We start from the raw sequence: 27,642 nt of genomic DNA, 5'->3' as shown, positions 1-27,642 counted from the left end.
GGCATTCTTTGGTCATTTCTTCATGCCTTATAGAGCTCTGAGGAGCAGGAATGGTAGAAGGAAAAGAGAGAGGCTCACTGTGCAAAGCTCCTGTTACAGGCACCAATCCCACACCCTTAAGGTACACGGAAAATTTTCCCGGGCCCCCAGAGTCCTCCATACAAGTCTCCATCATGGCGCTGATTACACTGATCAGTCTCTTTATCTGTTTGGATTCCTTTATGGATTCTCCTCAATGGCAGGGGCCCTGTCTTTGTCTATCTGGCACCTTTCACAAAAGTCTAACTAATGCTTCCGTATATACATGCGACAGAAAAAATGCTTTCCAGATGTGAGGGGCCGGTGTGCGGCCATTATGATGGCTGCTGCATAGACACCCCGCTGGGGGATCCCGACGTGGCAGACTCCAGGACTGTCCTCTTTCTTTCTCTTTCCTCACACCTCTGCCCAGTCCTGGAGTGACACTGGTTCAAGGTGTTGCTTTGGGAAAATTTCTGCTTAACGACCTGGGGGTTTTTGCTTTAGCTCCAAAGGGTGTCAGGGCGGCAGGACTACCACGGGAGGGGCGGTGGCTGCCTTGAGATGTCCTTTAGGTCACGCGGTGCCTGCTCCCCTTGCACAAAGGAATGGCCTTGCCCATGCTAAGCAGGCTCTGACGTACTTAGCCTGGTGGCACTGTCGTTCCCCAGCACCCTCGCTCGCTTGCAGGCCTGTGGTCTCCCACTGCAACCTCCCAGCTGCTCCCCTTGGCCCAGTGCCTTTCTGGAGCCAGGGTCTCTGCCTCATACCACTCCTAGAAAAAATGTTCCAGGTGGCACTGTCGTTCCCCAGCACCCTCGCTCGCTTGCAGGCCTGTGGTCTCCCACTGCAACCTCCCAGCTGCTCCCCTTGGCCCAGTGCCTTTCTGGAGCCAGGGTCTCTGCCTCATACCACTCCTAGAAAAAATGTTCCAGGACCACGGAAACCTAGCTTTGCAACTTCTCGTTCCATCCTTCCACCTTTCACCACAAGCATGTACACTGGATCGTGCCAGCATCCACGGTTATGGGTTACCTAGGCCCCCAGGCCTCACTCTAGCACGCAAGGGGCGGGCACGCGGAGAAGCAGCATCCCGCGTCTGGCTTCAGCCCCGACCCACTGCATGGCTTTGGTGTCCGAGCCTTGCGCTTCTCCCCCCCCCCCCGCCCCCCCCCCCCAGGCTAACTAACTGGAGCGGAGAGACAGCAGCGGGCTAAAGCTGTGGCTTATACTTCTTCATTTCGCATTGACGCCTCACCCTTCCACCTGTTCTGGAACTCTACTCCGTAAATTAGCCTCATATTCCTTTTATGTTATTTACCTCTCCCTTTCTACTAGGTCTTTCCCCTGGACCTACAAACACAGTGAAATTCATCTATGCTGCTTCCCCACCCCTGCCCCCTCCCCCCAATATTCTCCCCTTGATGGTGAACTTTTTTCTTACTATTGTGTTCAACCAGATTTCTCAAGAAGTAGTCATACTTGCTGTTCCTATTTCTTTCCTTTCCTTCCTGGCTGCTCCTTGGTTACCCTGCCGTGTGCCCCAGGCTCAGCAGGTCCTCCAACACTCGGTACTGGGTGGGAGGGGAGTGGTGCGGGTGCTACGTTCTCCTCCCTGGGGACGTTTCTGTGACGACGCTGTCTCCTGGTTCCTCATACCTTCAGACCTGCTTTTGTTTCTCTTTACTGGGGTTCTCCTCCCTCCTTTGTTCTGTTCGACGTGTATATTTTTCAGGCTTTTCTCAAACCCCAGTGTTACGTCCACTCTAGACGGTCGTCCTTGGCAATCACCGCCCCTCTCACTGTTGTACCTACTACCTGATGGCCCTGTGGGCATGCCCGGGATCTCCAGCCCAGAGCTTTCCCCCTACTTTTATGTTCACTTTCCTACTGGAAACCTCCCTTTGGGTAAGAAGGAGGCTCCTGGTTAGTGTTGCCTTGGATGGGAACGACACCAGCTGCCGCGCCAGCAGGGAACCTGCCCTTTGGCATCACCTCGTGCCGCCCTGCACCGCACCGCCCTGCACCCTCGTTGGCCTTCGGCACGACCGCAGAGCTAGCATCGCGTCCTTCTCCCTTGGGGCTTTTGCACATGCTGTTCCCTCTGCCTGAACTCTTGTCTTCCCCTCTAATCTAGTTAACTCCTACCCGGCCTGTATAGTTCAGTGCAAAGTCACTGGGGCCAGGCGGCTGTGCTTTCTCCTACAGAGAAGGTTAGAGCCTGTGTTTAGACATTCTCCACCAATGTCCTTTACCTTTCCTGCCTGGCGTTCATTCAGATTTTAATTTTACATTCATTTGCATAATCACACGCACACCAGTAGCCACTGTCTTCGCCCACCAGATCGAAAGCTTCATGATGGGGGCAGGACCGTGTCTGTTTTGTTCATTATTAAATTGGATTAGATATTCAATTAATATATGCCCCGTGAATTAACTAAGGGCTTTTAGCTTCTTCCATTCTCCCCACATGGAGGACTCACCAAACCATGGCGTGTATACCCCCTAAATATTTACCTAATCAGTACCCCCCTGGCCATCCCAGCACAAATCTACGTACTCATGTATCCATTCAATGTGTATGTGCTGAGTACCCAGCACACGCCAAGCCCTTTGCTGGAACTGATAGCATAGAATTGATGCCTGACCTCGTGGAGCCTCCAGTCTAGAAACAGGTAGATATTTACAAAGTCAAACACACAAATGACGTGTAAGTATCGCGTGGATGGTGCCAAGGAGGACACAGCAGGGTACAGTGTTGAAGAATAGTGGGGGGGAGGGTGAGAGATTGAATTAGTTCCGGGTGACCCAAGAAGATCTCCCTAAGTGATGGGTCATCTGGGACAAAGGTGAGGAGGCGTTAACTAGTCACGTGGACTCACTGGTCCCTGCACGCGACGTGCACCCGTGACCTTTTGCTGGGGAGCAACGTATCTGGAACCCAAGTCTGACCGTGTCCCTCCCGCACTGAAGAAGCCCGCTGGGGCACAGCAGCGTGTCCCGCCTGGTGAGGCCTAAGCTACTAAACCCAGAGGACAAGGTCCACACGAGCTGAGCCTGGCTTACCCCTCCAGCCTCCATCCCCACCTGTCCGAGCCTTGCTTCCGATGACCCAGCAACGTGGAATTGTTTGCTGGTCTTTCACAACATCCGAATCCTCGCCTGCAGCCTTGTCTGTGCTGCCCTCCATGCCTCGAGTGCCCTTCCCTAACCGGCTCTGGATCGATTTGTACTCATACCTTGAGTCACTTTAGGAAGCTACCTCCTACGGGAAGTCTTCCCTGCCCTTCCTGCCTGCTGTCTCTGGTCCTTTCTTTTAAACATGCCTGGACACAGTGTCTACCACTACATGTAGCAGAGAATGTGTCTGTGACCTGCTGCATAGACCATGTGCCCCTTGAGGGATGATGTGGCTTTTTTTTTTTTTTTTTTTAAATCTCTAAAGCCCTAATATCTAGTATAATGCTGGGTGCAGAGTAGGTGCCCAATAATTATTGGAAAAAAAGGAAGAAAGGAGGGAAGGAAAGAAGGAACAAAGGAAAGAGAGGGGAGGAAGGAAGGGAGGGACAGAGGGAGAGAGAGAGGAAGGAAAGTAAACAGGCCCAAAACAAGCCTGGTGAAGCCCACACATTCTTTGCCTTATGCAGAATTGTGTCTTCCAAAGTCATATTCTCTTGGACATGAGCTATTTTAAAAGGTGGTCCAGCTATCACAGTCCAGGAAAAGAGAAGTTTGCTCTCCTCCAGGAGCCATGGGATGAAGGCCCAGGCCTTCCTATACATCCAGCATTTGACGTCAGCATGAAATGTCTGACCACTTGTCATGTTTTACGTATGGCCTGTGTGGTTCTGCAGGCGCTCTCTGTGGGAGCAGAGCGACTGTGCCGTGTCACCCCCATGAGGAAACTGTCACCAAGGTGGGTCTGTGGATTCTGAGGTGAGAAGCCTTTCCTTCTAACCCTGGCCTCAGAGGGCCTATGGAGAAAGCCAAGGGGTGACCCACACAGATTGACCCCCACGGGGTTTACAGCTCTTGGGGGGAAGACTTCAGAGTTCCACAGGGAAAGAGCCACAAGAGACAGCTTGAATTAGGGATGACCACGGTGTCATGTCAAAAGCTACCTCTCCTGGCACTTGGACACCCCAGAGTCAGAGGCTCCCTTGAGGAGAAGTTTCTGACTCGGGGCCGTTGGGCAGGACTGCCCTTTTATGTCTAACAGGATCCAGCTGGTCAAAAAGAAACTGGTTTCCCAGGTCTCGCTGCCAAGAAGCTCAGCATTGTGCTCTGTGTTCAAGGCCGAGGGCATGACCAAGCCGGTCTTGGAGTCCTGTTTCCTCAGACCTCCTCTGACATTAAGTAGCATGTCAGTCAGCGTCCAGTCAGAAATCAGAAGCCTGTTCCTAGGTACTTCAGCAGAAGGGTTTTGGTGTAGAAACTCTCTTCTCTGGGTGCGGGAGGGCTGTGAGAGCACAAAGGAACCCTGAGGTACCGCTGAGGTACCCCTGAGGTGGGGACTGCAGGAAGAAGCTACTGCTGTTAGTGGGGAGCAAAGGGAAGAGGCCGATTCCTGCCTAATCATTGTCTTGCTCTTGGAAGGTTCTAGAATGCCCTAAGGAGCCAGAAATAATCCCAGCTCTGTCTTCCCCACTCCTGGAGCCCCTGTATAGGTGGCTGGCTCTTCACTGATTCTTGGACTTGCTCTTGTTGATTTTTTTCCTTCTGCTGTGCTGGGCTCTGTCCCTCTTGTGGGGCCTGCCCACACTTTAATGTGGCCCACGAGGTCTCCAGGTTGAGGCCATGAGGACAGGCGCCAGCTCCCAACTTCTCTCAACCTAAATTTCTGGCAAATCTGAGGGTCCCCAGAGGCCCCTGAAACAATGGGATAAGAAATCTGGCTCCCTTGGAAGCTCTTCCTTCCATGAGCCCAGAGGGTGGGAGGGCTTAGCCCTATTCTTTTGTCCTCAACAGAGAGAGAGAGGGCTGGGAGGGGTGGAGGGAGGGAGACAAAGGGTGGATAAAGAGGTTTCCTCTGGATTAGTCTCTAGCTGGGAAAAAACCACGTTTGGCAGATACCTTGACAGTGTTGGACTTAAAGAAGAGGAAAGAGGGGAAGGAGGAAAGGAACAAGGGCTATTTTCAGGATTCGGCCTCTTTCCCCGTGAGTCAAAGCTGAGGAACAACACCGAGAGTCAGCATGGTGGGCTGAATGCTCTAAACGCAGCTTTCATTAGTCCTCCTAACAGCCCTCAGTGGTGGGGAGCCCGTTGTCCCCACTTTACAGGAAAGCAGATGACTTGCCCAAGGCCACACATTACAAGGGGGCAGAAGTGAGACTCGGGCTTAGGGCCCCCATGTACCTCTCAGCCGTGTCCTCGCCGGGCACCACCCCTGGCAGCAGGACAGTCAGCCCCTTGTCTCAGAGCGACTGTGTCTTCACCATGTCCCCTACCAAACCCACTTGGGGGTCCTCCCCAGGTGTGCATTTTGTTGAGGCCTAATCTTGCCTTTTCTATGGTTTTCTTCAGTCAGAGTACTCACCGAATTCGTTTCTCCCCCCCCCCCCCCGCATGTTGGTTCATTCTCCTGCACTCTGCACGCCCCCCCCCAACTTTGTGCCCAGTCTGTCCCGGCTCCGGGTTTCATTCTTCTGCCCTCCGTCTCTTCCCCTTCCAATTGCCTCATTCGTCTCCATTTCTAGTCCTCACTGATGACCCCTGCGCCTCCCATTCTCAGGTCTCCCAGCCCCTTCCCTGCCCCAGTGCCCCGGGTCCCGTCCAAGATGGCAGAGCCCTCCCAGGGCCACCTCTCCCCCTACCCCTTCACCCCCAGCCCTCCCTCCTCTCTGCCTCTGCGCCTCTGGCCGGCCCCCTCCCCACACCATCTTTATTGCCTGCATGACTGCTCAGGTTCTTTATCCCATCTTCCCCTCAAAGGCATTCGCAGCTCGGCTGTTATTCTTGTATTAGCATTGAACCCATTAAAGCTAATTTGTTTGCCCTAATCTCCATTTATTTTTCCCTAGTTGATATTAGATTTCCCTTTCTATTGCTCCAGCATGATTTTCTCTTTGTCTTCCTAATGGTCTACCCCCCTCTCTCTTCCTCTATTAATCTGGTTGGCTTCACTGTGTGTTTCAAGGCCTTTCTCCGCCTCCCCCAGCCCTTAGATTAACCCTGTCACCTCCCTCCCAGGAAGGGCCCCAGTGCGTGGATTTCCAGGGGTGGAGCTGCTCTAAATGTAAACAGACCTCTACGTTTCCCGAAAAAAGTCCCACTGGACGTGAGGCCCTGCCCTGTCCTGAGGCCAGTCTGGACGCCTGGTGAGCTCAGGGGCCGGCGAGTGGGAGGCGAGGGGGAGAACACAGGCTCTTCTGTCCTGAAGGGCCACCAAGCCTCAGGATTCCCTGGCTAGGTTCCCCTCCGGGGCTGTCTCAAAGATTTCTGGAGGCCTCTGCAAGCTTTCTCAGCTCTATAAATGATATCGGTAGACCCAACTGTTGGATGGGCCACTTTCTCCCTGTGATTAAGGTTGCGCACCGTTTCCCCTCCTTCCATGTTTCTCTGACTAGAGACACATTCCCTCCTCTTCCTGAAGGGGTCAAGCCTCCTCTCTGACGATGTGGCTTTGGAATGGCTACTCTGCACCTCATACTCTGGCCTTCGAGGTCCCCAAAATAGAAGCCTCCCTGGGCCAGCTCTCAGGCACCTTTGCTCTCCCCTACCTTCTCCCTTCCCTGATTGCCTCTGTCCATGGCCCTCCATCTGAGTCTTATTATTAAGGCCTCTCTCAGGGTCGATGCTTCGCCTGCCCCCTAGATGGCTAGCTCCGTGCAGGCAGATGTTGTGCCTGGCCACGGGAGATTGCCTTGCATGGGGACAGCCATGCTCCCGCCCCGGCTGCATCCTGGAATCACCTGGGGCCTTTGGAAGCTTTCTACCTCCCATCAGTGCAACCAGAGTCCCTTGGCAGGTGTCCCCGAATCTGTATTTTTTAGAAGTTCCTCTGTTGATTGCCTCGAGTTTATACCCACTCAGTCGATGGCCAATAAATATTTATTGAAAGCATTAATTAATTGATTAAACATGAACTTCTGGTCAGAGACTGCAGTGGATCTTTCTAGTGTTGGCCGGATGGTTTCCTAGAGGTCATTCTTCTCGGCTCCTTCCCACTGAGCTTAGATACCTCTAGACTCCTGACCCCGCATGCCACGGTGGAGGGGCTGCAGTGGAAGAGGCCGGGGCCTCTGCCTCTGGGGGGAGAGGGGCACACGAGGTGGCGGCAATGCCAGCACCCCCTGGGCACATACTTAGAAGCCCAGCAGCCCCACAAATCACTGCACCTTCCCTGGGGTCAGAGGCCTGTGGATATTAATGCTGTTTTTTAAAATATGGGTCTATATTAAAGCAATTTTCAGTTTGTTAGATTTCAGTTCAATGAGTACCCCCTCTATGTCTAATAACATTCCAGGCTGGGTGTGGGGGGGGAGATGTTTCTGAATAGAAGACACAGTTCTTGCCCTTGAGAAACTTACAAGTTAATAATCCCTGACACATTATAGAACCTTAAAATTTTAAAATCCATTCACACGCACTATCTCCTTCAGTTCTTTTGACGAGCCTGTGGAATACCTATGGTGGTGGGGGTGGGGGTACGTGTGCGTGTGTGTGTGTGTGTGTGTGTGAGTCCTCCATAACTCACTTCCTGATGACGTATGTTATGGAACGTTATAGGTTCTATGCTAGGTTCTCTAGCTCAGAGTTATAATGTTAGAAATGTGGGTTTTGTGGACACTGATTTAAAAATCACCCAGAGATGGGGAGGGAGAGAGTGGGGAGGTGGCTAGAGGGGCCCCTGGAGGGGCAGGGAGAACATGGTGGGAGGGGGAAAGGGAAGAAAGCAGCAGTCGGCAGGTGGGGTACCTGCAGGCCCTGAGAGGCCAGAGGCATGAGGGCATCCTGAACGGAAGTGAAATCACGTACAGAAGAGAAGAGGGAAATCTTGCCTCACCTGGAAAGTTGAACTCAATGACCTCTGAGAGTCTCTCTAACTGGGATTCTAGGCTACTGAGATCTTACCTAAGATAAGAGGTGATGGACTTGCTCAGCACCGAGGTGGCTGGAAAGGGTGTTTGGCCTGAACTTGAGGCAGTTAGAAAGGTGGTGTGTCTGGGCGTGTGCGTGTGTATGTGTCTGTGTGTCTGTGTGTGTGAGGTGCAGAACCCTCAGGGCTGGGGTGTGAGGGGGAAGAAAGGAGGTCTGGCCGTCCTGAGGAGCGAAACAGGTAGGAACAAATGAGGAGGAACCGTTTTTCTGAGCCTGACACACCGAGCAAAATCTGTGACAAAACTGCATGTCTGTGGTTTCCACACCTGACGATGGCTGGTTCCCCAGCACCCAGCACCGTAGCCAAGTGGATTACACACTCTAAAAGCCACACTCACTGCTGCATAAGGAGCCAGCAAGGCACAGATGGGCATAAACTCAGGCTGCAGGTTATGGTTTCCGTGCTGAGACCCTGGTTCCACCCACTCTGTGACCTTGCCTGTTTGTACCTCAGTTTCCTCGTCTGGTCTGAAAGCAGCTGATGATCTTTACTGTCCTCCCAGTCCAACAGCTGCAACTCCAGATGGCCCTCGGGGGCAGAGAGAGCTCTGTGGGGGGACCTTGGGCAACTTTTCCACACAGGAGACTACGCGGGGGGTGGCCCTGAGGCCACCTGTAGCAAGTTGAGGGAGAGTGGCACATAGTGGACCCCCTGGGCTGCCACGTGACCTGCATGATGGCAGCGAGACACTCTGACTGAGTATGGAGGTGGCCATGCACAGTATCCTGTTTAGTGCCAGAGTTGTGGGCCCTTCTAGAGTGTCCTTGGCCAGGAAGGGGAGGCGACCCATCTAATGTCACAGACTCACTTCATGGCATCACCAAGACTCACATTTTCTGACCTGAATCCCTGTTCATTCTGCATTCCAGGAGACCCCTTGGGACCTGAGCACCATCTTGGCTGGGGCCATCTTAGCAGACAGAGGAGGAAGAAAGTTGTGGGGATTGGGCAGAATGTGTTCTGAACCAAGGCACACCCTAAAAAGATTTCTGCTCCTCTTACCAGCTTGTTTGCTTGTCATTTTTATTTGCTTATGTGGTGAACCCAGACTGGGGGCTCTGTTCTGTGGGTTCTGGGCTTGGGAAGTGGAGTCCCTTCCTCTGTGGGAACACTGGGGTGGGCACAACAAGAAAGGCTCTACAGAACCCTTACTGGCTTCTCCTCTTGTTCTGTCAGTCCCAACAGAGGCTTCTACAGTGGGTGCCACTTGGACCTAAAGCAGCTAAGGGTCCATTCAGGGCTGGGTGGGGGACTGACCCAGACCAACAACATGTAACACTCAGATCGTTATGCACTGAGTTGTGTCCCCTCAAAACTCATATGTTGAAGTCCTAACTCACAGTACCTCAGAATGTGACCTCATTTGGAAATAGGGTCTTTGTAAATGATCAAGATGAGGTGATCAGGGTGGGCCCCAATCCGATGTGGCTGCCTCCTTAAGAAAAGGGAATTTGGACACCTAGGGATGACACAGGGAGAATGTGATGCAAGACTGGAGTTAGGTTGCCACAAGCCAAGGAACACCAAAGATGGCCAGCAAACCACCAGAAGCTGGGGGAGGGGCGTGGGAAACAGATTCCCCCGCAAAGCCCTCTGAAGGAACCAACCCTGCCAAACTCTTGATCTCAGACTTCCAGCCTCCAGAGCTGTGAGACAGTAACTTTCTGTGATTTCAGCCTCCCCCACCCCTGCCCAGGGCAGCCCCAGCAAGCTAATGCACAGGTCAACAGGGTTCTAGCTCTGAACTGGATCCAGCAGGCTTGGGGAGGCCTCTTTGGGCTACTGTCCTGGGATATTTGGCTGCCCCTCCAAGTAACTTTCCAGTCTAAGGCAGGCTCAGTCAAGCAGAGAGCACTTTCTAACATCTGACCCTCTCTGTGTGTACCTGCTTCTCTTGACATCACTGTCATTCCTACAGAGCCACCATCTTGGTCTCCATTCCTGATCCTTCTATCATGTGGCAAGTTCTTCTTTCACGCAAGAATGTCAACACAGCAGCTTAGCAAAGCTTCCATGTAGGTGTCAATCACTCTTGCCCAGCCAGGCTGGGGCCCCCCCAAGTCAACCAGGACTTCCAGGCTTCTCCTCCTTTCAAGAACTTTCTAGATTCAGTCTAAAGGTTGGTTATGGACTCACTTAACATTTACAGAGCCCTTTTAAAGTGCTGACAGGTAAGTGATTCTTAAATTTAATTAAATTCAACAAATATCAATTGGGCCTTGATTGTACCAGGAACGAATTTTCATAACTCTGTGAGAAAGGTGAGTCTAGCATGTCGAGCCCACTTTCTAGATGAAGACCAGCTTGGAATGTTAATTGGCTGCTGCACAGCCAGTTAAGAGCAGACCTGAGACTGTATGTGTGTCGGGTCTACTCTTGCCCACAGCCAGAGGGGAATTCTCGGAGAGGCAAGTCTTCTCTACAGGAAGAAGGGCTGTCTCCCCAGCAGGCTGGCGTGAGTCTCCACATGTGAGAGACCTCTGGCTGGGCCTTGCTGGGCCGACTCTAGATCTGTGGTTCTCCAGTGCGGATCCATAGCAGAATCACTGGGCACTTGTGACGGGTACAGACTCCAGGGCCTACATCGAGTCAGAGAGCCCTAGAAGTTTCTGACGCTGGAGTGAAGACCACACTTGAGAAACACTTGTACAAAGCAAATTTTAAAATGGTTGTTTCATTTAGCAAATATGTATTATGCATCTAGCATATATCTGCTATGTACCAGCTGAGTTTGGGGAATTCAATTCTTGTAAGCATTGGTCCTCACAGACAGCCCTGAATCTGGCCATCCACCCTGCTGAGCTGATGCCCAGCGTCCACGAGGAAGGACCCCTGCTGGGTCAGTCTTGGCCAGCCTGCCAATGTTTGCTACTCCCAGTGGTCACTGCTGCCCAACCTTCCCACCCCGCAGCTGGGCCTAGGCCAGCAAGGTGCCTCAGGACCGGGGAGGTGTCCTGGTGGGGCAGCTCAGGCCTCAACGGCTGCATCAGGTTTCCCCAAAAGGCTACAATTCCTTATGTCCTCAGTCGCATAGCACCCCCTTATTATAAAGAAAATTGGACAGTGACTATCGCAGTATCACGTGAAAGGACCAAGTGGGCTTCATGTGGGGAAGACTTTATTCCCCAAAGCTCAACTAGACGAGTTAGGTCAACTAGCAAAACAGTAAAACATGCTATTGGAGAATTATGTCAAAACCACCATCACGGGCACTTGTGGAGCCCTCATTTAATATAGGATTTTATGTCCAAGTGCTGGGGATGTAGAGAGAATGAAGAGTTCTCACTCTTGCCTAGCTCAGAGGTGAGTGCAGCGGGGAGTCAGAGGGACGGTCACAAAGGCTGAGGGGAGCAGAAAGGGCCTGATTAGGGAAGTGGAACTTGGGCAGAGCTTTGTCGAAAGGGTGGGAGTAGGGATATGCTCCAGGCAGCTGCCATTGCACGGGCCAAGGTGCAGAGGTGGGACTGTACCCAGTGTGTTTTGGAAACAGAGACCAGTTGGCTGGAACATGGGTTTGCATGTGGAAGTGGTGGAAAACAGCGTCAGGGAGGTGGGTTAGAATGTTCTCGAATTGTACACCAGCGGTTTGCCCACAAATGCCTGTTAATGATTGGATTAAAAGGACATGCAAACGGGACTCTAAGATTCTTCTGGAAAATCACCAGGCTAAGATTCTGTGGAACAGGGGTGGGAAAAGAGAGAAATCAGAGCATTTTAATAACGTGAATCATCTAGCCATCACAGATTACTGCCAGGCTGTTCCCCTTAATCAAAATACCACGAAGCTCAAAGAGGATAAAATTGGTATGTGACGCTAGCAAGAGAGCTAAAGGGAATATGAAAATCAACGACAAGGGAAGTGTGACGTCAAGCCAGGAGAGGATGGAAGTTTTCAGGCACAGTGAGTGAAACACTCCCAAACACCGAGTGCACTTGACCCAGGCTTCCTGATGGCAGGGTTGGTATCGACGCCTTAGCCTGGCCTCTCTGCTCAAAGCTCCCTATCGTTTGTCTGAATCCCACCTGACGTCCCATTGCTGCACCCTTTGCCCAGAGCTGACTCTGGCCCCTGGAGCTGCACACACCCCGAGCACTCCACATCTCTGCTCCCGCTGCTCCTTCTAGAGTCCCCTGCTGGAATCCTGCCCCTGCCTCAGAGTAGGCTCCCACCCTGCCCACGATCACAGCCCCGCACCCCTCCCGCCCTCACTAGCTCGGCATTTTGTGTCTATCTGGACTAAGCCTTTCCTTTCTCTCTTTGCTTGTGGCTAAAAGTCCAATTTGTTTCCATTCTCTCTAAAACGTCAGCATGAAGGCAGAGGTCTCCTGAGTTCTGCAACTCCAAAGTCGAGCTCCACATCTGCCATGCTGAAGGGCTCTGTAGTGTTTACTTATTAAACTGAATGTTAGAGTACGAATGTCCTTTGAAACAATTTGGAGTTAGAGTTCAAGGCTTATGTGGCCAAGGGATGGATGACTGGCGAGAGGGTGAGAGTATGTCATAGGACCCTGGAGTAACTAAGCATGGGGCTGGGGTGGGGGTGGGGTAGAGTCGGAGACCCGCCCAGGGCACTGCCAGGCAAGTTCTGGCATGCGGGGGGAGTCAGAGACAGAGAGCAGAGGGACCCCAGATGCTTCTAGAGGAGCTGGAGTAAAACCTCAGGAGATCCAGGCATAGGGACCCAGCGGGGCATGCACTTAGGAGAGAAATAGGCCAGAAAGAGAGGAGACAGGTCCGTCTCAGGGCACTAGAGGGCTGGGAACAGAAGCATCTCTGGATAGCGGACCAAATGGTCTATGCACCCCAGGAGAAAAATAAATGATGATTTCTATGGCTGATGTCGTGGGTTAAATGTTGGTGTCCCTCAAATTCATATATTGAAGCCCTAATCCCCAGTGTGATGGTATTTGGAGGGGGGGCCTTTGGGAGGTTATTAGGGTTAGATGAGGTCATGAGGGTGGGCCCTCATGATGGGGACAGTGCTTATAATTATAAAATGCTGGTTCTTATAAGAAGAGACACCAGATCGCTCTCTCCCCAGGCACATGCACCGAGGAAAAACCCCATGAGAACACAGCGTGAAGGCCCCTCCACAAGCCAGGAAGGGCGCCCTCACCAGACTTGACCATGCTGGCGCTCTGATCTCAGCCTCAGCCTCCAGAACAGTGAGGAATAAATGTCTGTTGTTTAAGCCACCCGGTGTGTGGCATTGGGTACGTTTTCTTAAAAAAGATTTTATTTGAGAGAGGAGAGTGGGGGTGCAGAGGGGAGAGGGACAAGCGGACTCCGCACTGAGTGCACAGCCCAATGCAGGGCTTGATCCCACAACCCTGAGGTCGTGACCTGAGCCAAAATCAAGAGTCAGGCTTAACCGACGAGTCCCCCAGGCACCCCAGCGCTGTGTTTTAACAGCCTGAGCTAAGACAGGTGGCTGGGATAGAAAGTGTAGGGGGGACAGGGTCTTTGGAGGAAATCCCCAGGAGAGGTGTCTTGGCCCTAAGTATGCTCCAGAGCCGCTCAGAGCGAGACGGGGTGTGTGTGTGTGGGGGCAACTTGTACAAGTTGTGTGGGCAGGCATGCTTCCTCTGCCACAATCCCCGGGTCCCTTAAATGACCAACACACGCAAGCTAGATGCCACGTGCCTGGAAAGCAGGCGGCTTGTTGAGAAGGTAGAGGTGAGAGAGGTGGGGGCCCAGGGACGGGGCTCGTCCCTGGATGGCGGCAAATGCAGATTCTCTGCGGTGCCTTCTGACGCAGGCAGGTGCATCTCACCATGTCACAGAAGTGGGGTGCTATGCACACCGGGTGGACATCAGCCAACTCCAGCCTCACATCAGCCCTAGCTATTCTGACACTTGGCAGGAGAACGGGCACCACACACACTTCCACCGAGAGTGTCGCCCAACGGCAAGCTCCACACAGCGAAACGTGTAACGTGCTGCTCTACCGATCCGAGATCCTAAGGAATGTACAAGGTAGTGGCCATTAAATAGACCAAAAAAAAAAAAAAAAAAAAAATTACACCTTGAACTTGAAGGTGGTTTGTCCGCAAACGCACTTTCTCCTGCCACTATTGCTTGGTCTCATTATATCCGTGAGCGTGTCTGCCTGCTCTGCGGGGAAACATTGTCTGAGAATCGCTGATTTATGAAGGTTATACAAATATTTGTTGATCAAATGTACAAAGCATTCATGATGACACCATATTCTGTGTAATAATCAGTTCACGCAGGTGCTGCGGCAAGCCTTGTGCGTCCACGAGATTGCGGTGCATACTCAGTGGTCCCTGAACGTTTTTGTGATCGGGACCATGTGTGCTCGTAAAGCTGCAGGCTGAGGACCGAGGGGCTCAGGGGGCAGAGCTGCCGGGGAATTCTGAGCAGGGGTGAAAGATTAGACAAGACAAGACATTCTCATGGTCTGAGCAGAGGAAGGAGCCCACCAGTGACAGCCCTCAGCCACCTGCCCTCAGTGTTGCCATCCTCAGGGGACCGAGAGGTCAGATTCTAGAATAAGCAAGCCCTGCTGCTGTTGCTTGCCTGCTTGGTGATGGTGTCCTCATCTGGGAAGAGCCACCATGGACCCCAGAGATGGAACATTGCTAGTGGCTCTGACACTGGTCCAGCGAGTGGCCCATGTGAATGACTGTCTTTCGGTCTCATTTGAAACCAAATGAGGTTTGTAGGGCCCCCATGACACCTCTGTCCTATAACTTCAGTGGGGCCCCAGGGAGGAGGGCATGGCTGGACCTGGAGTTCCTCTGCTCAGACTTCAAACCGTAGGTTGCAAGAACAAGGAGATCACAGGCCAGTGACCTCATGCTTAAATTGATCCGAGTTGACCCACAACACAGAGCAGATTCCTCAGATACCTTGGACCCCACTTTCTCTACTGTGTCGATTAGTGGTGCTTCTCAACAGTATGGACTCGATCGGGACTGGGAAATTGCACCTGTGTCTTCCTGGCTGGATCTCTGGGGGTCTCTGAGAGTAGGGGCTTCCTTGGCCTTCTTTTTTATCACGCACAGACCTAGGGCAGTGTTCTGCACACACATGCACTTTGTAAAGGCTTCTTCCTAGTGTTTCTATGTGCAACAGGGTAAGTACTGTACGTACGTGTGTGAGCATAAGTCACCCATGTGTATATGAGTGTGGGTGTAACTGTCTGTGTGGGTGTGTCCACCATGTACAGGGGACTAGGGCAGGACAGCCTGGCGCCCAGGTACAAAATTTAAGGAGGCACTCCCTCTCAGGGCCAGCCTTACCCTTGCATGAGCCCGAGAGTGAGCGCTTCCTTAAATTTTGCCCTCCGATGCCTTCCTGCCTCGCCCTAGTCCCAACCCTGGTTGGGTGTGTAAGTGAGTGTGTATGTGTGTGGCTCTGTGTGTTTGTATGTATGGGAGTGTGTGTGTTGTGTATATGTGCACATTTGTGTGTCCGCGTGTGTCGGTGCCTCTCCCTGGGCTTCAGCACTCCCTGTGAGCAGGTGTGGGAGGCCCCGATTCCCGGTTCCCTGGGTCAGTGCTCACTCAGAACAGGCCGCAGCCAGCACTCCCTGCACTTGAGTCTGCCCTCACTCTACCCCAGCACCCTCTGAAGGCAGCCCGGTGTCACAGAGTCCTGGTTGTAAGCACGGAGCCCCTGCTGTACCATTAAGCCCGGGGGGTCCGGGCAAGACACAAGCCCCTCTGAGTCTCAGTTTCCTTGACAGGAAAATGTGGCAACAGGGCTTCACCTGGGAACCCCTGCTGGCCTTGACCAACTTCAGGTCCGGGTAGATATTTGGTATAACAAAACCCTAGAGAGCTGCTGTGTGAGGTCCCCAGTGTCGCGGGAGTTCAGGTTGCCCAGATCTAGAAGGGCAAAAGCCACAGAGAGAAATACTCCTTTACAAAGTGGACTGTCAAACATACCATAAAAATAAAGTGCTGGGGGGCCTGGGGAGCTGGAAAGGAGGGAAGGCTTTAGGGGGAGGTGGCATCTGAGCTGGGCTGGTGGAGGATACCTGGGTGGGGGGAGCCCCCGACCGAGTGCTTCACAAGCCCGAGGTCAGCCCGTCCTCACAGCAGCCCGCGAGGCAGGAACCACGCATCTACTTTTCTGCGTGTAAGTGGTTGAATGCGACTCAAAACCCCCAACGCCAGCCCCTTCGGTACTCCCCTGGGGAAAGATAGGCTCCCTGGCCTCAAGACGGGCACCATCTACATGGGGTGGGTCTGCAAACACACACAAAATGGTCTGCAAACAATAGAAGGCTGCACACAATTGCGTCCTTGCCTGCGGTACAGACAGTGACTTCCAGGGAGGTGGGGACAGAGAGCAGTGTGGGCAGGGGCACGGCAGGCTCCCGGCCTCAGGTCTCCCAGGGAGATGGATGCCTTCCAGCCAACAGGACCCAGCCAGCCAGCGACGCAAGTGTGAGCAAATCAGGACAGCAACCGTGTCACTGCCGGCAGGGTGCTTGAGAGCAGGGCTCAGCTGCCCAAGGGTGAGCCCTGAGGTCCGGGCACCTGTCCAGACAGCTCTGTGGCCAGCAGGAGAGGGGAAGCTTGGGGGGCTGGGGATCTTCCTGGTGCAGGGCGTTGTCATGTCATCACAGAATATGAGGACCGGAAGGACCTGCTCCTTGTCTCACTGGCAAGGAGTTGGGGGGGCCTGGGAGGGAAATCCTATAAAGTCCGCACATCTCTGCAGGTGTGGGGGATGTGCGTCAGAAGTGTCCGGCCAGCGTTTTGATTCAGCACACATGGGCACCTCTCTGTGGCATTTGCCCCTAGAGATCGGCAACATCTTGCCCCGAGCCAGCTCGGCACTCCACTCCGGAGCCCCAGTGTAGACCCCCACGGAGCTGGCTGAGCCCACATAGGCCCACGTGCTGCTTCTCCGGAACAAGCGCTCCAAGGACCCCTAGACTCCTGAAGGCCAGATGAGCTTTACCTGTTGCCGGCAACGACGTGGTTGGGCTGGAGTGGCTGTGGGGAGATAGAGGACCTCTGCTGTTCCCACCACCCGGGTTGTTAGTTTTCAGTCCCTGACCCGCCACTGAATTGTCTGGTCTGATTAACTGCCTTCCCGGTGCTGTGGGTCTGTCCCCTCGACAGGGAATCCCAAGACTCCAGTGGCCTGCCCCGAGAGGGTGCCGCTCACCCGTCATTTACCTTGACCACGGGGGCAGTGCATGCCACCATCGCTGGCGCGACGTCCTGCACATGGCGGGTGGCCCACCACGAGGGCTTGTGACATTGAATTACACTGCTGACCCTCAGGTTCCAGCTGGCTCCTAGCTTGACTCCAGGACCTCTCCTGCCCTAACACTCTCTCTCCCATCCTCATTCCTGCCCCTGTTCCCACCTCCAAGTCACAGCCAGATGCCCAAGGACCTGGCAAGAGGTTGCCCCATTCCTGCCACCTCCATTTGGACAGCCCTCGAGGACGATCTCCGTGTGACATAAGACAGAAACGGAGCGGTAGTCAGTGATTGGGTGCTCAGCTAATTTTAAATGTCAACCAGGGTTTGCCGTCATGACAATGCTGGATTATTATTATTCAAAGTAGGAAAACATAGATGGAGGTAGGGTGGAGGGAGGGAGAGAGAAAGAGAGATTAGTGAATTAAAAAAATAATTGTATGGTTTTATGGCAATTAAGAACAAGTCCCAAGACATGTGTTCGTGTGGTCCCCTCTTACTACATGCCCAGCATAGCTACATATCCACTTCCACGCACCTGTCCTCTAAGACCCTACATTTTACTAAAGCCCTAGAATGTTCTGGATTCCAACGTAAAGTCCACGGATAGCTCATTCTAGTGTTTCCCCTATGACTGGGTTTTCTGGTACAATAAAGTAAGGAATCATTTTGCAAGTGGGCTGCAATAGCAGCTGCTAGTGGCCAGGGGGTCCGAGCCAGCCCTTCCCATGGGTCCTTTCACTTAATCCAACACTCGTAGGCGGTAGGCCTATTGTTTTGTCCTCTTGGAATACTTAAAAGACCTGTCCTGAGTTTTAACTGGAACAAAGTTTCGATGCTGGGTTGCAAGTTACTCATGGAGAGTTTCACAGGAAATACTAAGACAATGTAACATTTGGCCATCTGCCCTGGAGAATTTTTGGACTCTCCTCCCTGGTGACCAGTGTAGGGAGCAGGACAAAAAAAATTCTTGAGTAGCTGCTATGTGCCAGGTGGGGATACTGGTCATACCTTCAGTACTTTCTAGAAGCCCTGCAACATCTTCGTATTTCATACACGTGAGGGAATTCAAACCCAGAGAGACAACTGACTTGCCTAAGGTCACGCAGGGAGAAAACAGCAAGGTCCGCCGCAGGCAAAGCCTCCAAGGCATAGCCCCTCCTGCTGCGTGTGGGGACGGGGAGGTTCACATGGCTCTGGCTTCCCAGTGACTGCAAAATCCTTCACCCTCCTGACACCTCCTGGCCCCGGAGTTTATTCTAGGAATAATAGTTCTGCTGTCCTCCTAGAGAGGCTGAGGGATAAAAAATGCAATGCACACAGAGGACCCTGGGTGTGCAAACATGCAGTTCACATGATGACAGCAGATTAAGCTGTTTCTTAGATGCGTCACCCAACCAGCTCCCCGACCTCTCTGCTGTGCTGGTCTGACAGCGACAATATGTCCCAGGGGACTAATTAGCACTAACTACTCAGGTCACTCCAAGGCCACTTAGGAGAACACGTGCAAAAGAAAAACTGATGAGCATTGTGGCTGAAGACAAGAGAAGAAAGACAACAGTTAAAAGAAGGGAGAGAAAAAAATGTGTTTTTTTGTGGGTTTTTTTTTCTCGGTCTCTCCGCTTAAACTACAGATGGGTTTCCATCGGAGAAATGCAACCAGCTCGGAAGCTGGGCAGCTACTCTCACGGCAAAGAGTGCAAACGTTCAAATTAAAGCCCTTCCCAGCTAACGTTACACACTGAACCACGGAGGAGGCTCTGAAGAAGCAGACGATTTGGTTTTGAACCCGAGTGAGAGGTACCCCGAGGAAGCAGCAGAAGGAATGAACCTAAACTCGGGCAAATGAGATCCGGCACCTCAAGTGGCTGCCCATGGACTGGGCGGTGTCCCCTGACTTTGTGGACGGGTCTTCCCGGTAACTCTGAAACTTTCATCACACCCACCGACTCCTTAATCCCTGAAATGGACCCAGCTAGGCAGGCCAAGGGTGGTTTGGAGATGCCAAGGGACTAAGTTCCTGGCTGGCCTACGATAAACTGAGGTACCGGAGGATAGCTGTCCCCCTTTTTTGGTGCAGGTGAAACATGGCAGCCTTGGGGGCAGGTATTGAAAGAAAGCCCCCTCTCTCTGCCTTTCCCAGTGGCTGATCATTTCCTTCCTCCTCACAGTGACCTCCAGGAAGGACATCTTGCTAGGTACCACTTCTCCCATTGCGCAGATGGGAAGACCGAGAACTGCACTGAAAAGGGACCTATTCTAATGAGCGGGACAGTTAGGGCCCCTGATGAGGAGAAGAAGCTGACAGACTGAAGGCCCTGCCTGTCGCTGTCACTATTGCTGTCGGTACAGGCCCTCGTGTCCTCTCATCAAGTTCCCAGCAGAGCTGCAGGTGTGAACCATCCAATGCTCCAGGGAACTTGGATGAGCTGGACTTCGGGAAGGGGGGCAGGGGCAAGGAAGGTAGGCGTCAGATCAGCCTTTCTTAGCATCCGTTTCCTTCTCTTCTGCAAAAATGTCAAAAACAATACCTGCCTGGTAGAGTCCTGGGAATTAAATTAGAGGATGATGTGCCCTTTCCAGTGGAATACCATCCCAATAAGAGCCCGCAGAGGGAGGAAGACAGCTTTCATTTACTGAGGGCTCACTAAGGGCCGGGGTGTGCTGAGTTCTTTGTGTATTGTTCCTCTTTCTTAACTAGAAAAGTGGCATTGGCAGACTGGAGCAGCCGTGGGGCTGGCTGCACCGAGCCTTAGCAAGACTTGGCATCTAATTCGGCATTCAGGACTAGGGAGGGATCCTGAGGAATGGACACAGAGACAGAATCCACCGATCCCTGCAGGAGCACCCTGAACCTCCCTCCCCTTGATCTTGGACACACCTCAGTAAGGAGATGCTGGTTCCTGCTCAACCCCATTCCTGGGGAAGGAGCCCCAGTCAGGGTAAAGCCCAGACTCAGTGACATGAATTGTAGGTTTGAAATAGAAGACTTCCTGGAAAGATTTTTCTGACCCATGGCCCATGTAAGAGACATTTGCTTGCTGTGTCCCCACCCGGCCAAGGGAGAGATCTAGAGAGGCTTTCAAAAAACCCAAACAGTCTTGTCAACCCTAACTCTGGACCCAAGGAAATAGTTATGACCCTCAAAGATCCGCTTAAAAGTGCCCTGACCACAGATAAATAAGGAAGAGGGGACACCTCTGTCCACCCACCCCTACCCAGAGATTTCATCACTGAGTCACTGATCACCGACTGAATGACCTGGGATTGGCCTGGGATAGTGGAGCTTTCAGGAACCAGGAGACCCCTGGACGGCTGTTCTCTATTCCTTCGCCCAAACAGAAACATCAACAGTCACTGCAGATACCTCCCAGGCAGAATGTCTTCTAGCTCTTTCTCCAAAAGAACCCTGGCTATAGTGTTCCAGTCTGAGTCCAGAAAAGAATCACTCCCCCAAAGAACTCTGAGTATGGGGGTGCATTCTCCTCTTTTTATAGGATGTTTTACATCCTCACGTCCTATCTCCGAAGGGTGTGGGGGTCAGTGGGGGCCAGTGACTCAGCCGTTCCCCAAGTTTCAACTAAACAAAAGCCAACTACAGTCTTGAATAGGGGTGCATTCTCCTGCCCTCTCCTTTTATAATCACCTTTTTTTTCCCCCTTAAACAAAATTGTTTATTTTATCTTTTGGCTCCTTGTGTACTCAGAACCACAGAGCTCAAAGCTTTCTCAGCGCAACTGAGAACTCGGCACCTCTCGGACTGATAAATAGAGCAGCTTTAAAATGCTTAGAACTGAAGACAGACCAACTGTGGCGAGAGAAAGTAAACACATCCATGCACCAGTCAACCCTAGCAAGCTCCTCGCTGAGATTACAAACTGCAGTTCCTGCCCGAGCTGGCGAGCTGGCGAGGATGCTGGAGCGGGCTGCGTGCGGAGAGGGGGGCAGAGCCACCAAGCAGGCTCCTCTGCCTCAGTTAGTCGTGCCCCAGAGGGGACGGGTCACCTGGGAGTCCAGGTTTGGATATTCCTAAGCATAACAGACCCTGCCAATGGGTTTCCCGTTGGTTTCACACTTGGAAATGTCCCAAGAAAAGAGGGGACCCGCTTCATTCTGATTGAAAAGGACTCATCTCCCTCACCCCACGTTCTTTGTGCGCAGGTGAAATTCACCAGTGAGAAAATTGGGATTTTTCACAAAATAGAATATGATCACTACATAATTTCGTAGGAATATTTGAGGAACTTTACCTATGAAAAACAAATACTTGAAATATCCCCCCCAACACACACACACAAATTGTTTTTATGAGAACCAATTAATAAATGCTAATTCATTCAGGCATATCTCTACTAAATTACTGTTTCATTTAATTGCAGGGGAATTTTCCATTACTAAACTCTCCCTTGCTGATTTTTTTTGCATTATTTATATATTTTTTTTCAGTTTCACTAATAGTGAGATTGGTATGTGATATTATCTGCTGTTTGTACGTCTTAAATTTCTTTTTTCATTTAAAATGTTTCCTCGTTCTTGCAGCTCCACGTAATCTGGGAGAAACATCATTAAAAGCAGACAAGATTTTATACATAAATGAAAAAGGCACTGGCTGAAATTAACCTGGCAGGAGCGCATCTCGTCTGATTGTGCTTTTCTCATTTCAGGCGTGCATGAGTGTGTGCAAGTATGTGTCTCCACTTTGGGTTTGTGTGGAAACGTTCTCCTGTCAGTGAGTCACAAGTCTATCTGTGGGAAGACTGTGGGCATAGAGCTGGGAATGAAGATCGCAGGGGCTTTAATAATAAAAATAAACAACACTCAAATCTCTTTACAAGCTCCCAGAGCACAGCGCGTATTTTCTTGCTTCCTTTTTATGGACACCAAATCAAGACTTTTGATACCTAGACACCCAAGAGCCAGACCAGCTGGCTCCTGAAAATCCTGCCTCTTTTCATGCATAAAAAAGTGGGGAGGTTCCAGTGGTGTTTAGGGGCTGCTTAGGGGCTGTGGTAGAGATCCGTGTTCAAAAGGATGTGTTTTGAAGTAGAATTTGCATTTTCTTATATTGAATGACAAAGGTCCCGTGCACCTGGCCACCTTCCCTTCTGCAATAAGTTCTTTCATTTTTATTCTCTCCAGCCACCTTCTCCCTCTCTCTCTCTCCTACCCCTCCCCCATTGCCTCCTTTCAGGGTCTTTCTTTTGCTCTTTATTCTGCCCCTTCTTTCTCTTTCACAGTAACATATTCTGGAGGATGTGAATGATTAAACTGTTTACTCCGAGGTTTAAGTACGAAAAGGCATGTCACCGAAGTAAAGTTTCACCTTCATACCCAACTCTATCAATAATTACAGAACAGGGATGATGATTAGTGAATCTTTCTTACAATTAGCTCTTACGAAAATGATGCCATTTATTCTGAGCATACTGAGTTCTATTGATTTTACTTTTCACAAAAATTAATTGCAAAGCATAGTAACCTCCAAAATGAAGTCAGCATATAAAGGGGTTGTGAGTAGATCCAGGGAAAAATATATACCCAGGAAACATGTACCCCGTTAAAATTTGAAGATTTGAAGCCATAAGTAGAATGTTTTGATATATTATTGTATTAGTGGATGATCTCCTTTGAATAAAAATATTGCAATAATTAAAATTTCATGAGACTGATTTTTTGTTTTGTTTTCCTTCACTTCCTTTGTCCTCTTCAGCAAAATTAGACAGAGTCTTTTTGGGTATAGACAGATAAAATTAATTAACTTTTCTTCCACCCCCAAAAACGTCCCAAATAAATGCTTCCAATAGACATCAAAAAAGTGTCAATTAGAAATAATTACTTCTTATCAATCAGTGGAGCAATTAAAGTGACAAAGCTTGAAAAGATACTTATCTTAAAACTAATTCACAAGGTAGCTAAATTATCTCCTAATTAACTTGCATTGAAGAGGGTGGGAGGATGGACCATCTTGAAACAAAGATGAATTGAGGAACCCCAATACCTCTTTATGTTCCTTGAGACTGTTTCCCATCCGGAGACCTTGTTTTAAACCCAGGCAAGAAACCTGGGAAGAGAATAGATCCTTCCCGAATGCATTTGGTCCCCTTTCCTCCTTTCTTAAACCAAGAGGAGGGAATAGGGCTTTGCATCTCAGATCTAGGAAGTTAGAGACATGTTCCTCCTTGATCTGCAGTCTCATTTGGCCACTTGAATAACCTTTTCTCAGTAGCTGGGGAAGAGGGTTGCTGCAAGTTATGACGCATAACTTTTAATGACAACCTGCTTGCTTTTACTAAACTCTCTTCCTCACTGGTACAGTATTATTTTCATTTTAATATTTGTGTGGCATTTATCTTTAAACATTAAAAAAAATGGTTTTTGCTTTAAAGGATCTTTGTTCCCTGATGCTACAAAATTTCCGGTAGATTTTACAGAACGTTCAGCCCATTGCTGACCAGCGCATCAGAATAACTCCCTATGCGCTCTCCACGGCCCTTCAGAAGAAAGCTCGTAGAAAAAAAAATTAAGACCTCTCTTCAAAGCAAGATCAGCCGAGAGAGTGAGTCAGTGCAGGGCGAGCTGCAGCGGCTGGCCGGCTGGCCCGGTGGGCAGAGGCCACGCAGGAAACTTTTCTCGGGCTTCTCGGGGTTTTTGGAAACGGTGCGCTGGGCCTCGGTCCCGCGAAAAGCCCCGTGGCCGGCTGCGCCCCGGGATTCTGCTCCAGAGAAAACGTAAATGGAAGCTTTCCAGGCAAAGGCGAACTCAGGAATGGAAGTGCCTGGGGAAAAGAGGGAAGCTGCTAAAACCTGAGAGATACGGGCTTCTAAAAACCGGAGTCAGCTTCTGAATTTATCTTTAAATACAGGCAACGGTGTTAAGTAAACTGACTAGATAGACGGAGGTCTCTGGCTCAGGTTTTCCTGAGAGAATTTAGAAAAGAAATGGGATAGCCTTGAAATGTTTGATCTGTGTTTTAGGCAGTTTTCTTCTGTTTTATTAGCATAAATTAAACGAAAGGAGAAAGGCTCATTTTCCCTCCTTGCTGCTTTATTTCTTTCTTTGTTTGGGGGAAGGTTTAGAAGTAGTCCCTCTGCCTTCCTTAAACGGAAAAATACCTCTGTCCTGGCCCTGCCATGGAGTGGACGGCTCTCTCCCCAAACCCAAGGACAATTTGCATCTGAGCCAGTGGGGAATCGGCCTCTCATCTTCTGGGCCTGTTGCTGATTAAAAATAAAGTAAAAATAAATGGTGTCTCCCCCCCCCCTTTCCTTCTTTTATCCCCATTTATTCTAATGAGTGCTTCTAGAATGAAAATAAGTAGCGAAAACAAAATCAAGCCAACCCAAGGGACCGTGACCTCGTCTTATTTCTAGCAGCAACAGAGGGAAAGGGGTCTGGTTCAACAAGGTAAATTCGAGGTCCCAGGGCACCCACTCCTACCATCGCCTGAAAGGTCAGGGGAAGGTCGGACTGCGGGCGGGGGGGGGGGGGGGTAGAGATGAAATCGGGAACCGAAGGGAATTGGCCCGGACCAGGCTGTTGTACGATGGGGCACTAAGCGCTGAGCGTTCCGCCTCGGAGACCGTCCTGATCCCGAGGCAGGGCAGACGTCCGGTATTGTACCCCGGTGTGGCTAATGACCGAGGGGTTAAAACCTGGTCCCGGCTTCAGAAAGTGGTCAAGGAGCGCGCGCGGCACCGCAGCGCGGCCGCGTAGGAGGTGCCAGGCAGGTCCGCTCGGTTCCCTGGCCTGCCGACCCCGCCGCTCCCGGGAAGGGCCGCGAGGTCTCTACTCTGCGCCCCGAAAGCGGCCCCGCGCCCGCAGAGGCGGCCGTGACGGCTGGGGCAGCGCTCTCCTAGGCGGACCGGGGTGGGGAGACAGCGTACTGCTGACTCCGTCTCCCACCCTAGAGCAAGCCAGAAGGCACAACCTTCCGGCGCCTCGCGGGGATCCCCCGCACCCCTAGTTGTAGAGCCTCGGCTCCCGGACCCGAGACTGCGCGGCGAAGCTCGGACTCGTGGCGCTCTCGGCTAAATAGAGATCTCAGCCGCGCGCCGCGCCCGATCCGACCCTGCTTATTATAACAAATGTCCCGTTTGCCGAGCGGGACTTCATATTCGCCGAGAATTCATCTGAAATATTGATTTCCTCTCACTTCGCCGGCCCAAATCGATAGCGTTGCGCCCTGGCCCCATAAATCGCCTTCCCCGCGGCCTGCCCGGCTCCATCCATCACCGCGGGCCGGGCCGCGCCTCTGCCCGCTGTCCACACTTGCTGCGCGCCGGGGCGGCCGTGCCCACCGCGCCCACCGTGCCCACCGCGCCCGCTGGCCCCGACCCGTAATACCTCCCCCGACCCACACAACCCCGGCCTGGGTCGGGAGGCGGGGAAGAACAGGCGCCTCGGCCAGGGACCCCGAGCGCTTTGGAAGGCCCTGGGCCGGGTCACCACTGGGGAGGGGGGTTCGGCCCCGCGGGCAGCCCAGTGCTCGCAGGCCGGACGCCCCGCGCGCCGCTCGCCGCCTGCCCCAGGCTCGCCAAGGAGTCGAGAGCAGCCGAGAGCACTCAGAGGCCCCCTGGGCCCAGGACCACGGGCTTCTTTCCCGCTGGCTTGAGGGGTGCCCGGGGCTCACGGTCCCGCTGGGGTAGCCAGGGGCAAGAGCTGCGTGCACCCGGGCATGAGGGCTTAGAGGTCGGGAGCGGCCCAGGGCCTGAGAGGCGCAGAATGTCCTCTCTCATGGGACATGCAAGACGGGGGTGGGGCGCGAGGGACACCCCTCTGACCCGCACGGAGAGCTCCTCACCGCTCCGTGTGGTCCGCAGAAACCAAGGCCTGGAGAGGGCGGCTCGCCGGGCCGAGGGGGACCTTGGGGCCTGAGAACGGCGAGACGCAGAGGAGAGCTAGGCCAGAAGCTCCCCCAGCTGCGTCCCCGCGCAGGTGGGTCCCACAAGCCCGGAGCGTAAGCTCCCCAGCCCCACCGACCGGAGCGCACGCACGGACGCACGGCGACGCGGGGGCTGCGGGGGCTGCGGGGGCTCCGGGGTCCCCGCAACGCCGCGTCCTTACCGGATCTGATGGAGTTGTGAGGCATCGCCGGGGAGTCGCTCGCAGCCCGCCGAGGGCTCAAGGCTTCCTCACGCAGGTCCCCGCCGCGTCCGCCGCCACGCCGCTGCCCTGCACAGACCCAGGGGAAGGGGCATGAGATTCGATGTCCCCTGTCTTATGCCTTCTCCCCGGGCCCTATCCCTTAGGCTCTCATCACGTGGCAGGAGTCGGAGGATTTTTAGGCGAAGGGTGGCCCACCTGGGCCTGGCTAACACACGTTTGCCCGGAGGATCCGGGATTGGGGGTCCTCTGAGGAAGCCCCATACTCCAGCCCGGATGCCCTCTTCCTCCGTTGCCCCAGCCTTATCCAGTTTAACTTAGGAGGGGAAAGGCTGCCAGGCCCCCTGGGCCCCTTTCCCTTCTCGAATCACCGCTGTCCCCCAGTCAGCTTTCAGCCAACCCCTGGGCAGCATACCTGGCCAGCCGGCCGCAGGCCCTCACTGCCCGGGTCAGCCCACGAGGGTACCCTGGGCCCTGCGTCTGTCCTTGTTCTGAAGTTTGTTCCCATCCACCCGGCATCGCCGACCGGTTTTATCCCGCCAGGGCCCTGAGAGATGGGTCTGGAGAGGCTGGCAGGCCGCGGATTGGCTGGCTGGGTGCAGGGGGGTGCGGGAAGGGGAGGATTTTGCAAGGGGGACATGGCTGAGTGGACTCAGGAGTTAGAAACATTCGCTGGAGCTTCTGTTTCCAGCGGAGAGAGGAGAGGCAGGCAGCTGAGCCCTACCTAAGCAGGCCTGGAAAAATTGGAGGAGTGGGAGAGCGAGGCCTCAGAGCCTGAGGATGAGGGTCTCCGGGTCCTCCTGGGGTCACTGACCACCAGAAGTGAGAGACACGGTTTCTCTGCCACCCCTTGCATCCCTTCTCTCACCCCCTGCTCTGCTCTGGGGAAGCAGCCTTTTCTTTTATAGGAGGGAACTTTTGTTTTTAAGCCTGTTTCTTAAGGTAGAAGCCTGCAAATAGGGCTGGAGACAGGAAGGTCCCACCTTCTCACCACTGGTGTGGACTTCTTCCAGGGCAGAACCCTGAACAGGCCCAGAATCCATTGCCTGCATCTCACCCAGACAGGAGCCACACCCTCACATTATTAGATTAATGAAAATGGTCCCATCAACTATTCCACAGGGCTTCTCCTTCCCCCAAACACACACAGCCACCAGCCAGCCCTCTTTCTTGCTCCTTGAGGATTTTGAGCTTGGGAGAACAGCTCAGAGATCTCACTTCAGCATGGAAG

At 52.6% G+C, this 27,642-nt stretch overlaps 1 protein-coding gene across 4 annotated transcripts in view; it reads right to left on the bottom strand.

The window, feature by feature from the left end:
* The window catches only part of PAX8 (paired box 8), a 55,620-nt gene extending 28,712 nt beyond the window's left edge, over nucleotides 1-26,908 (bottom strand). For all 4 annotated transcript variants that reach the window (XM_057309335.1, XM_057309337.1, XM_057309336.1 and 1 more), the window contains exons 1-2: nucleotides 26,827-26,908; nucleotides 26,373-26,480 (exon numbers count right to left, since the gene is read on the bottom strand). In XM_057309335.1, coding sequence (XP_057165318.1) covers nucleotides 26,373-26,397 — 25 coding nt within the window. In that variant the 5' untranslated portion in view covers nucleotides 26,398-26,480; nucleotides 26,827-26,908. The remainder of the gene's footprint in view (nucleotides 1-26,372; nucleotides 26,481-26,826) is intronic.
* Nucleotides 26,909-27,642: the final 734 nt, after the last annotated feature.

This window comes from Ursus arctos, unplaced genomic scaffold (assembly GCF_023065955.2).
Source record: "Ursus arctos isolate Adak ecotype North America unplaced genomic scaffold, UrsArc2.0 scaffold_8, whole genome shotgun sequence".
NCBI lineage: Eukaryota > Metazoa > Chordata > Mammalia > Carnivora > Ursidae > Ursus > Ursus arctos.
This window is presented reverse-complemented; position numbering and strand designations above follow the sequence as displayed.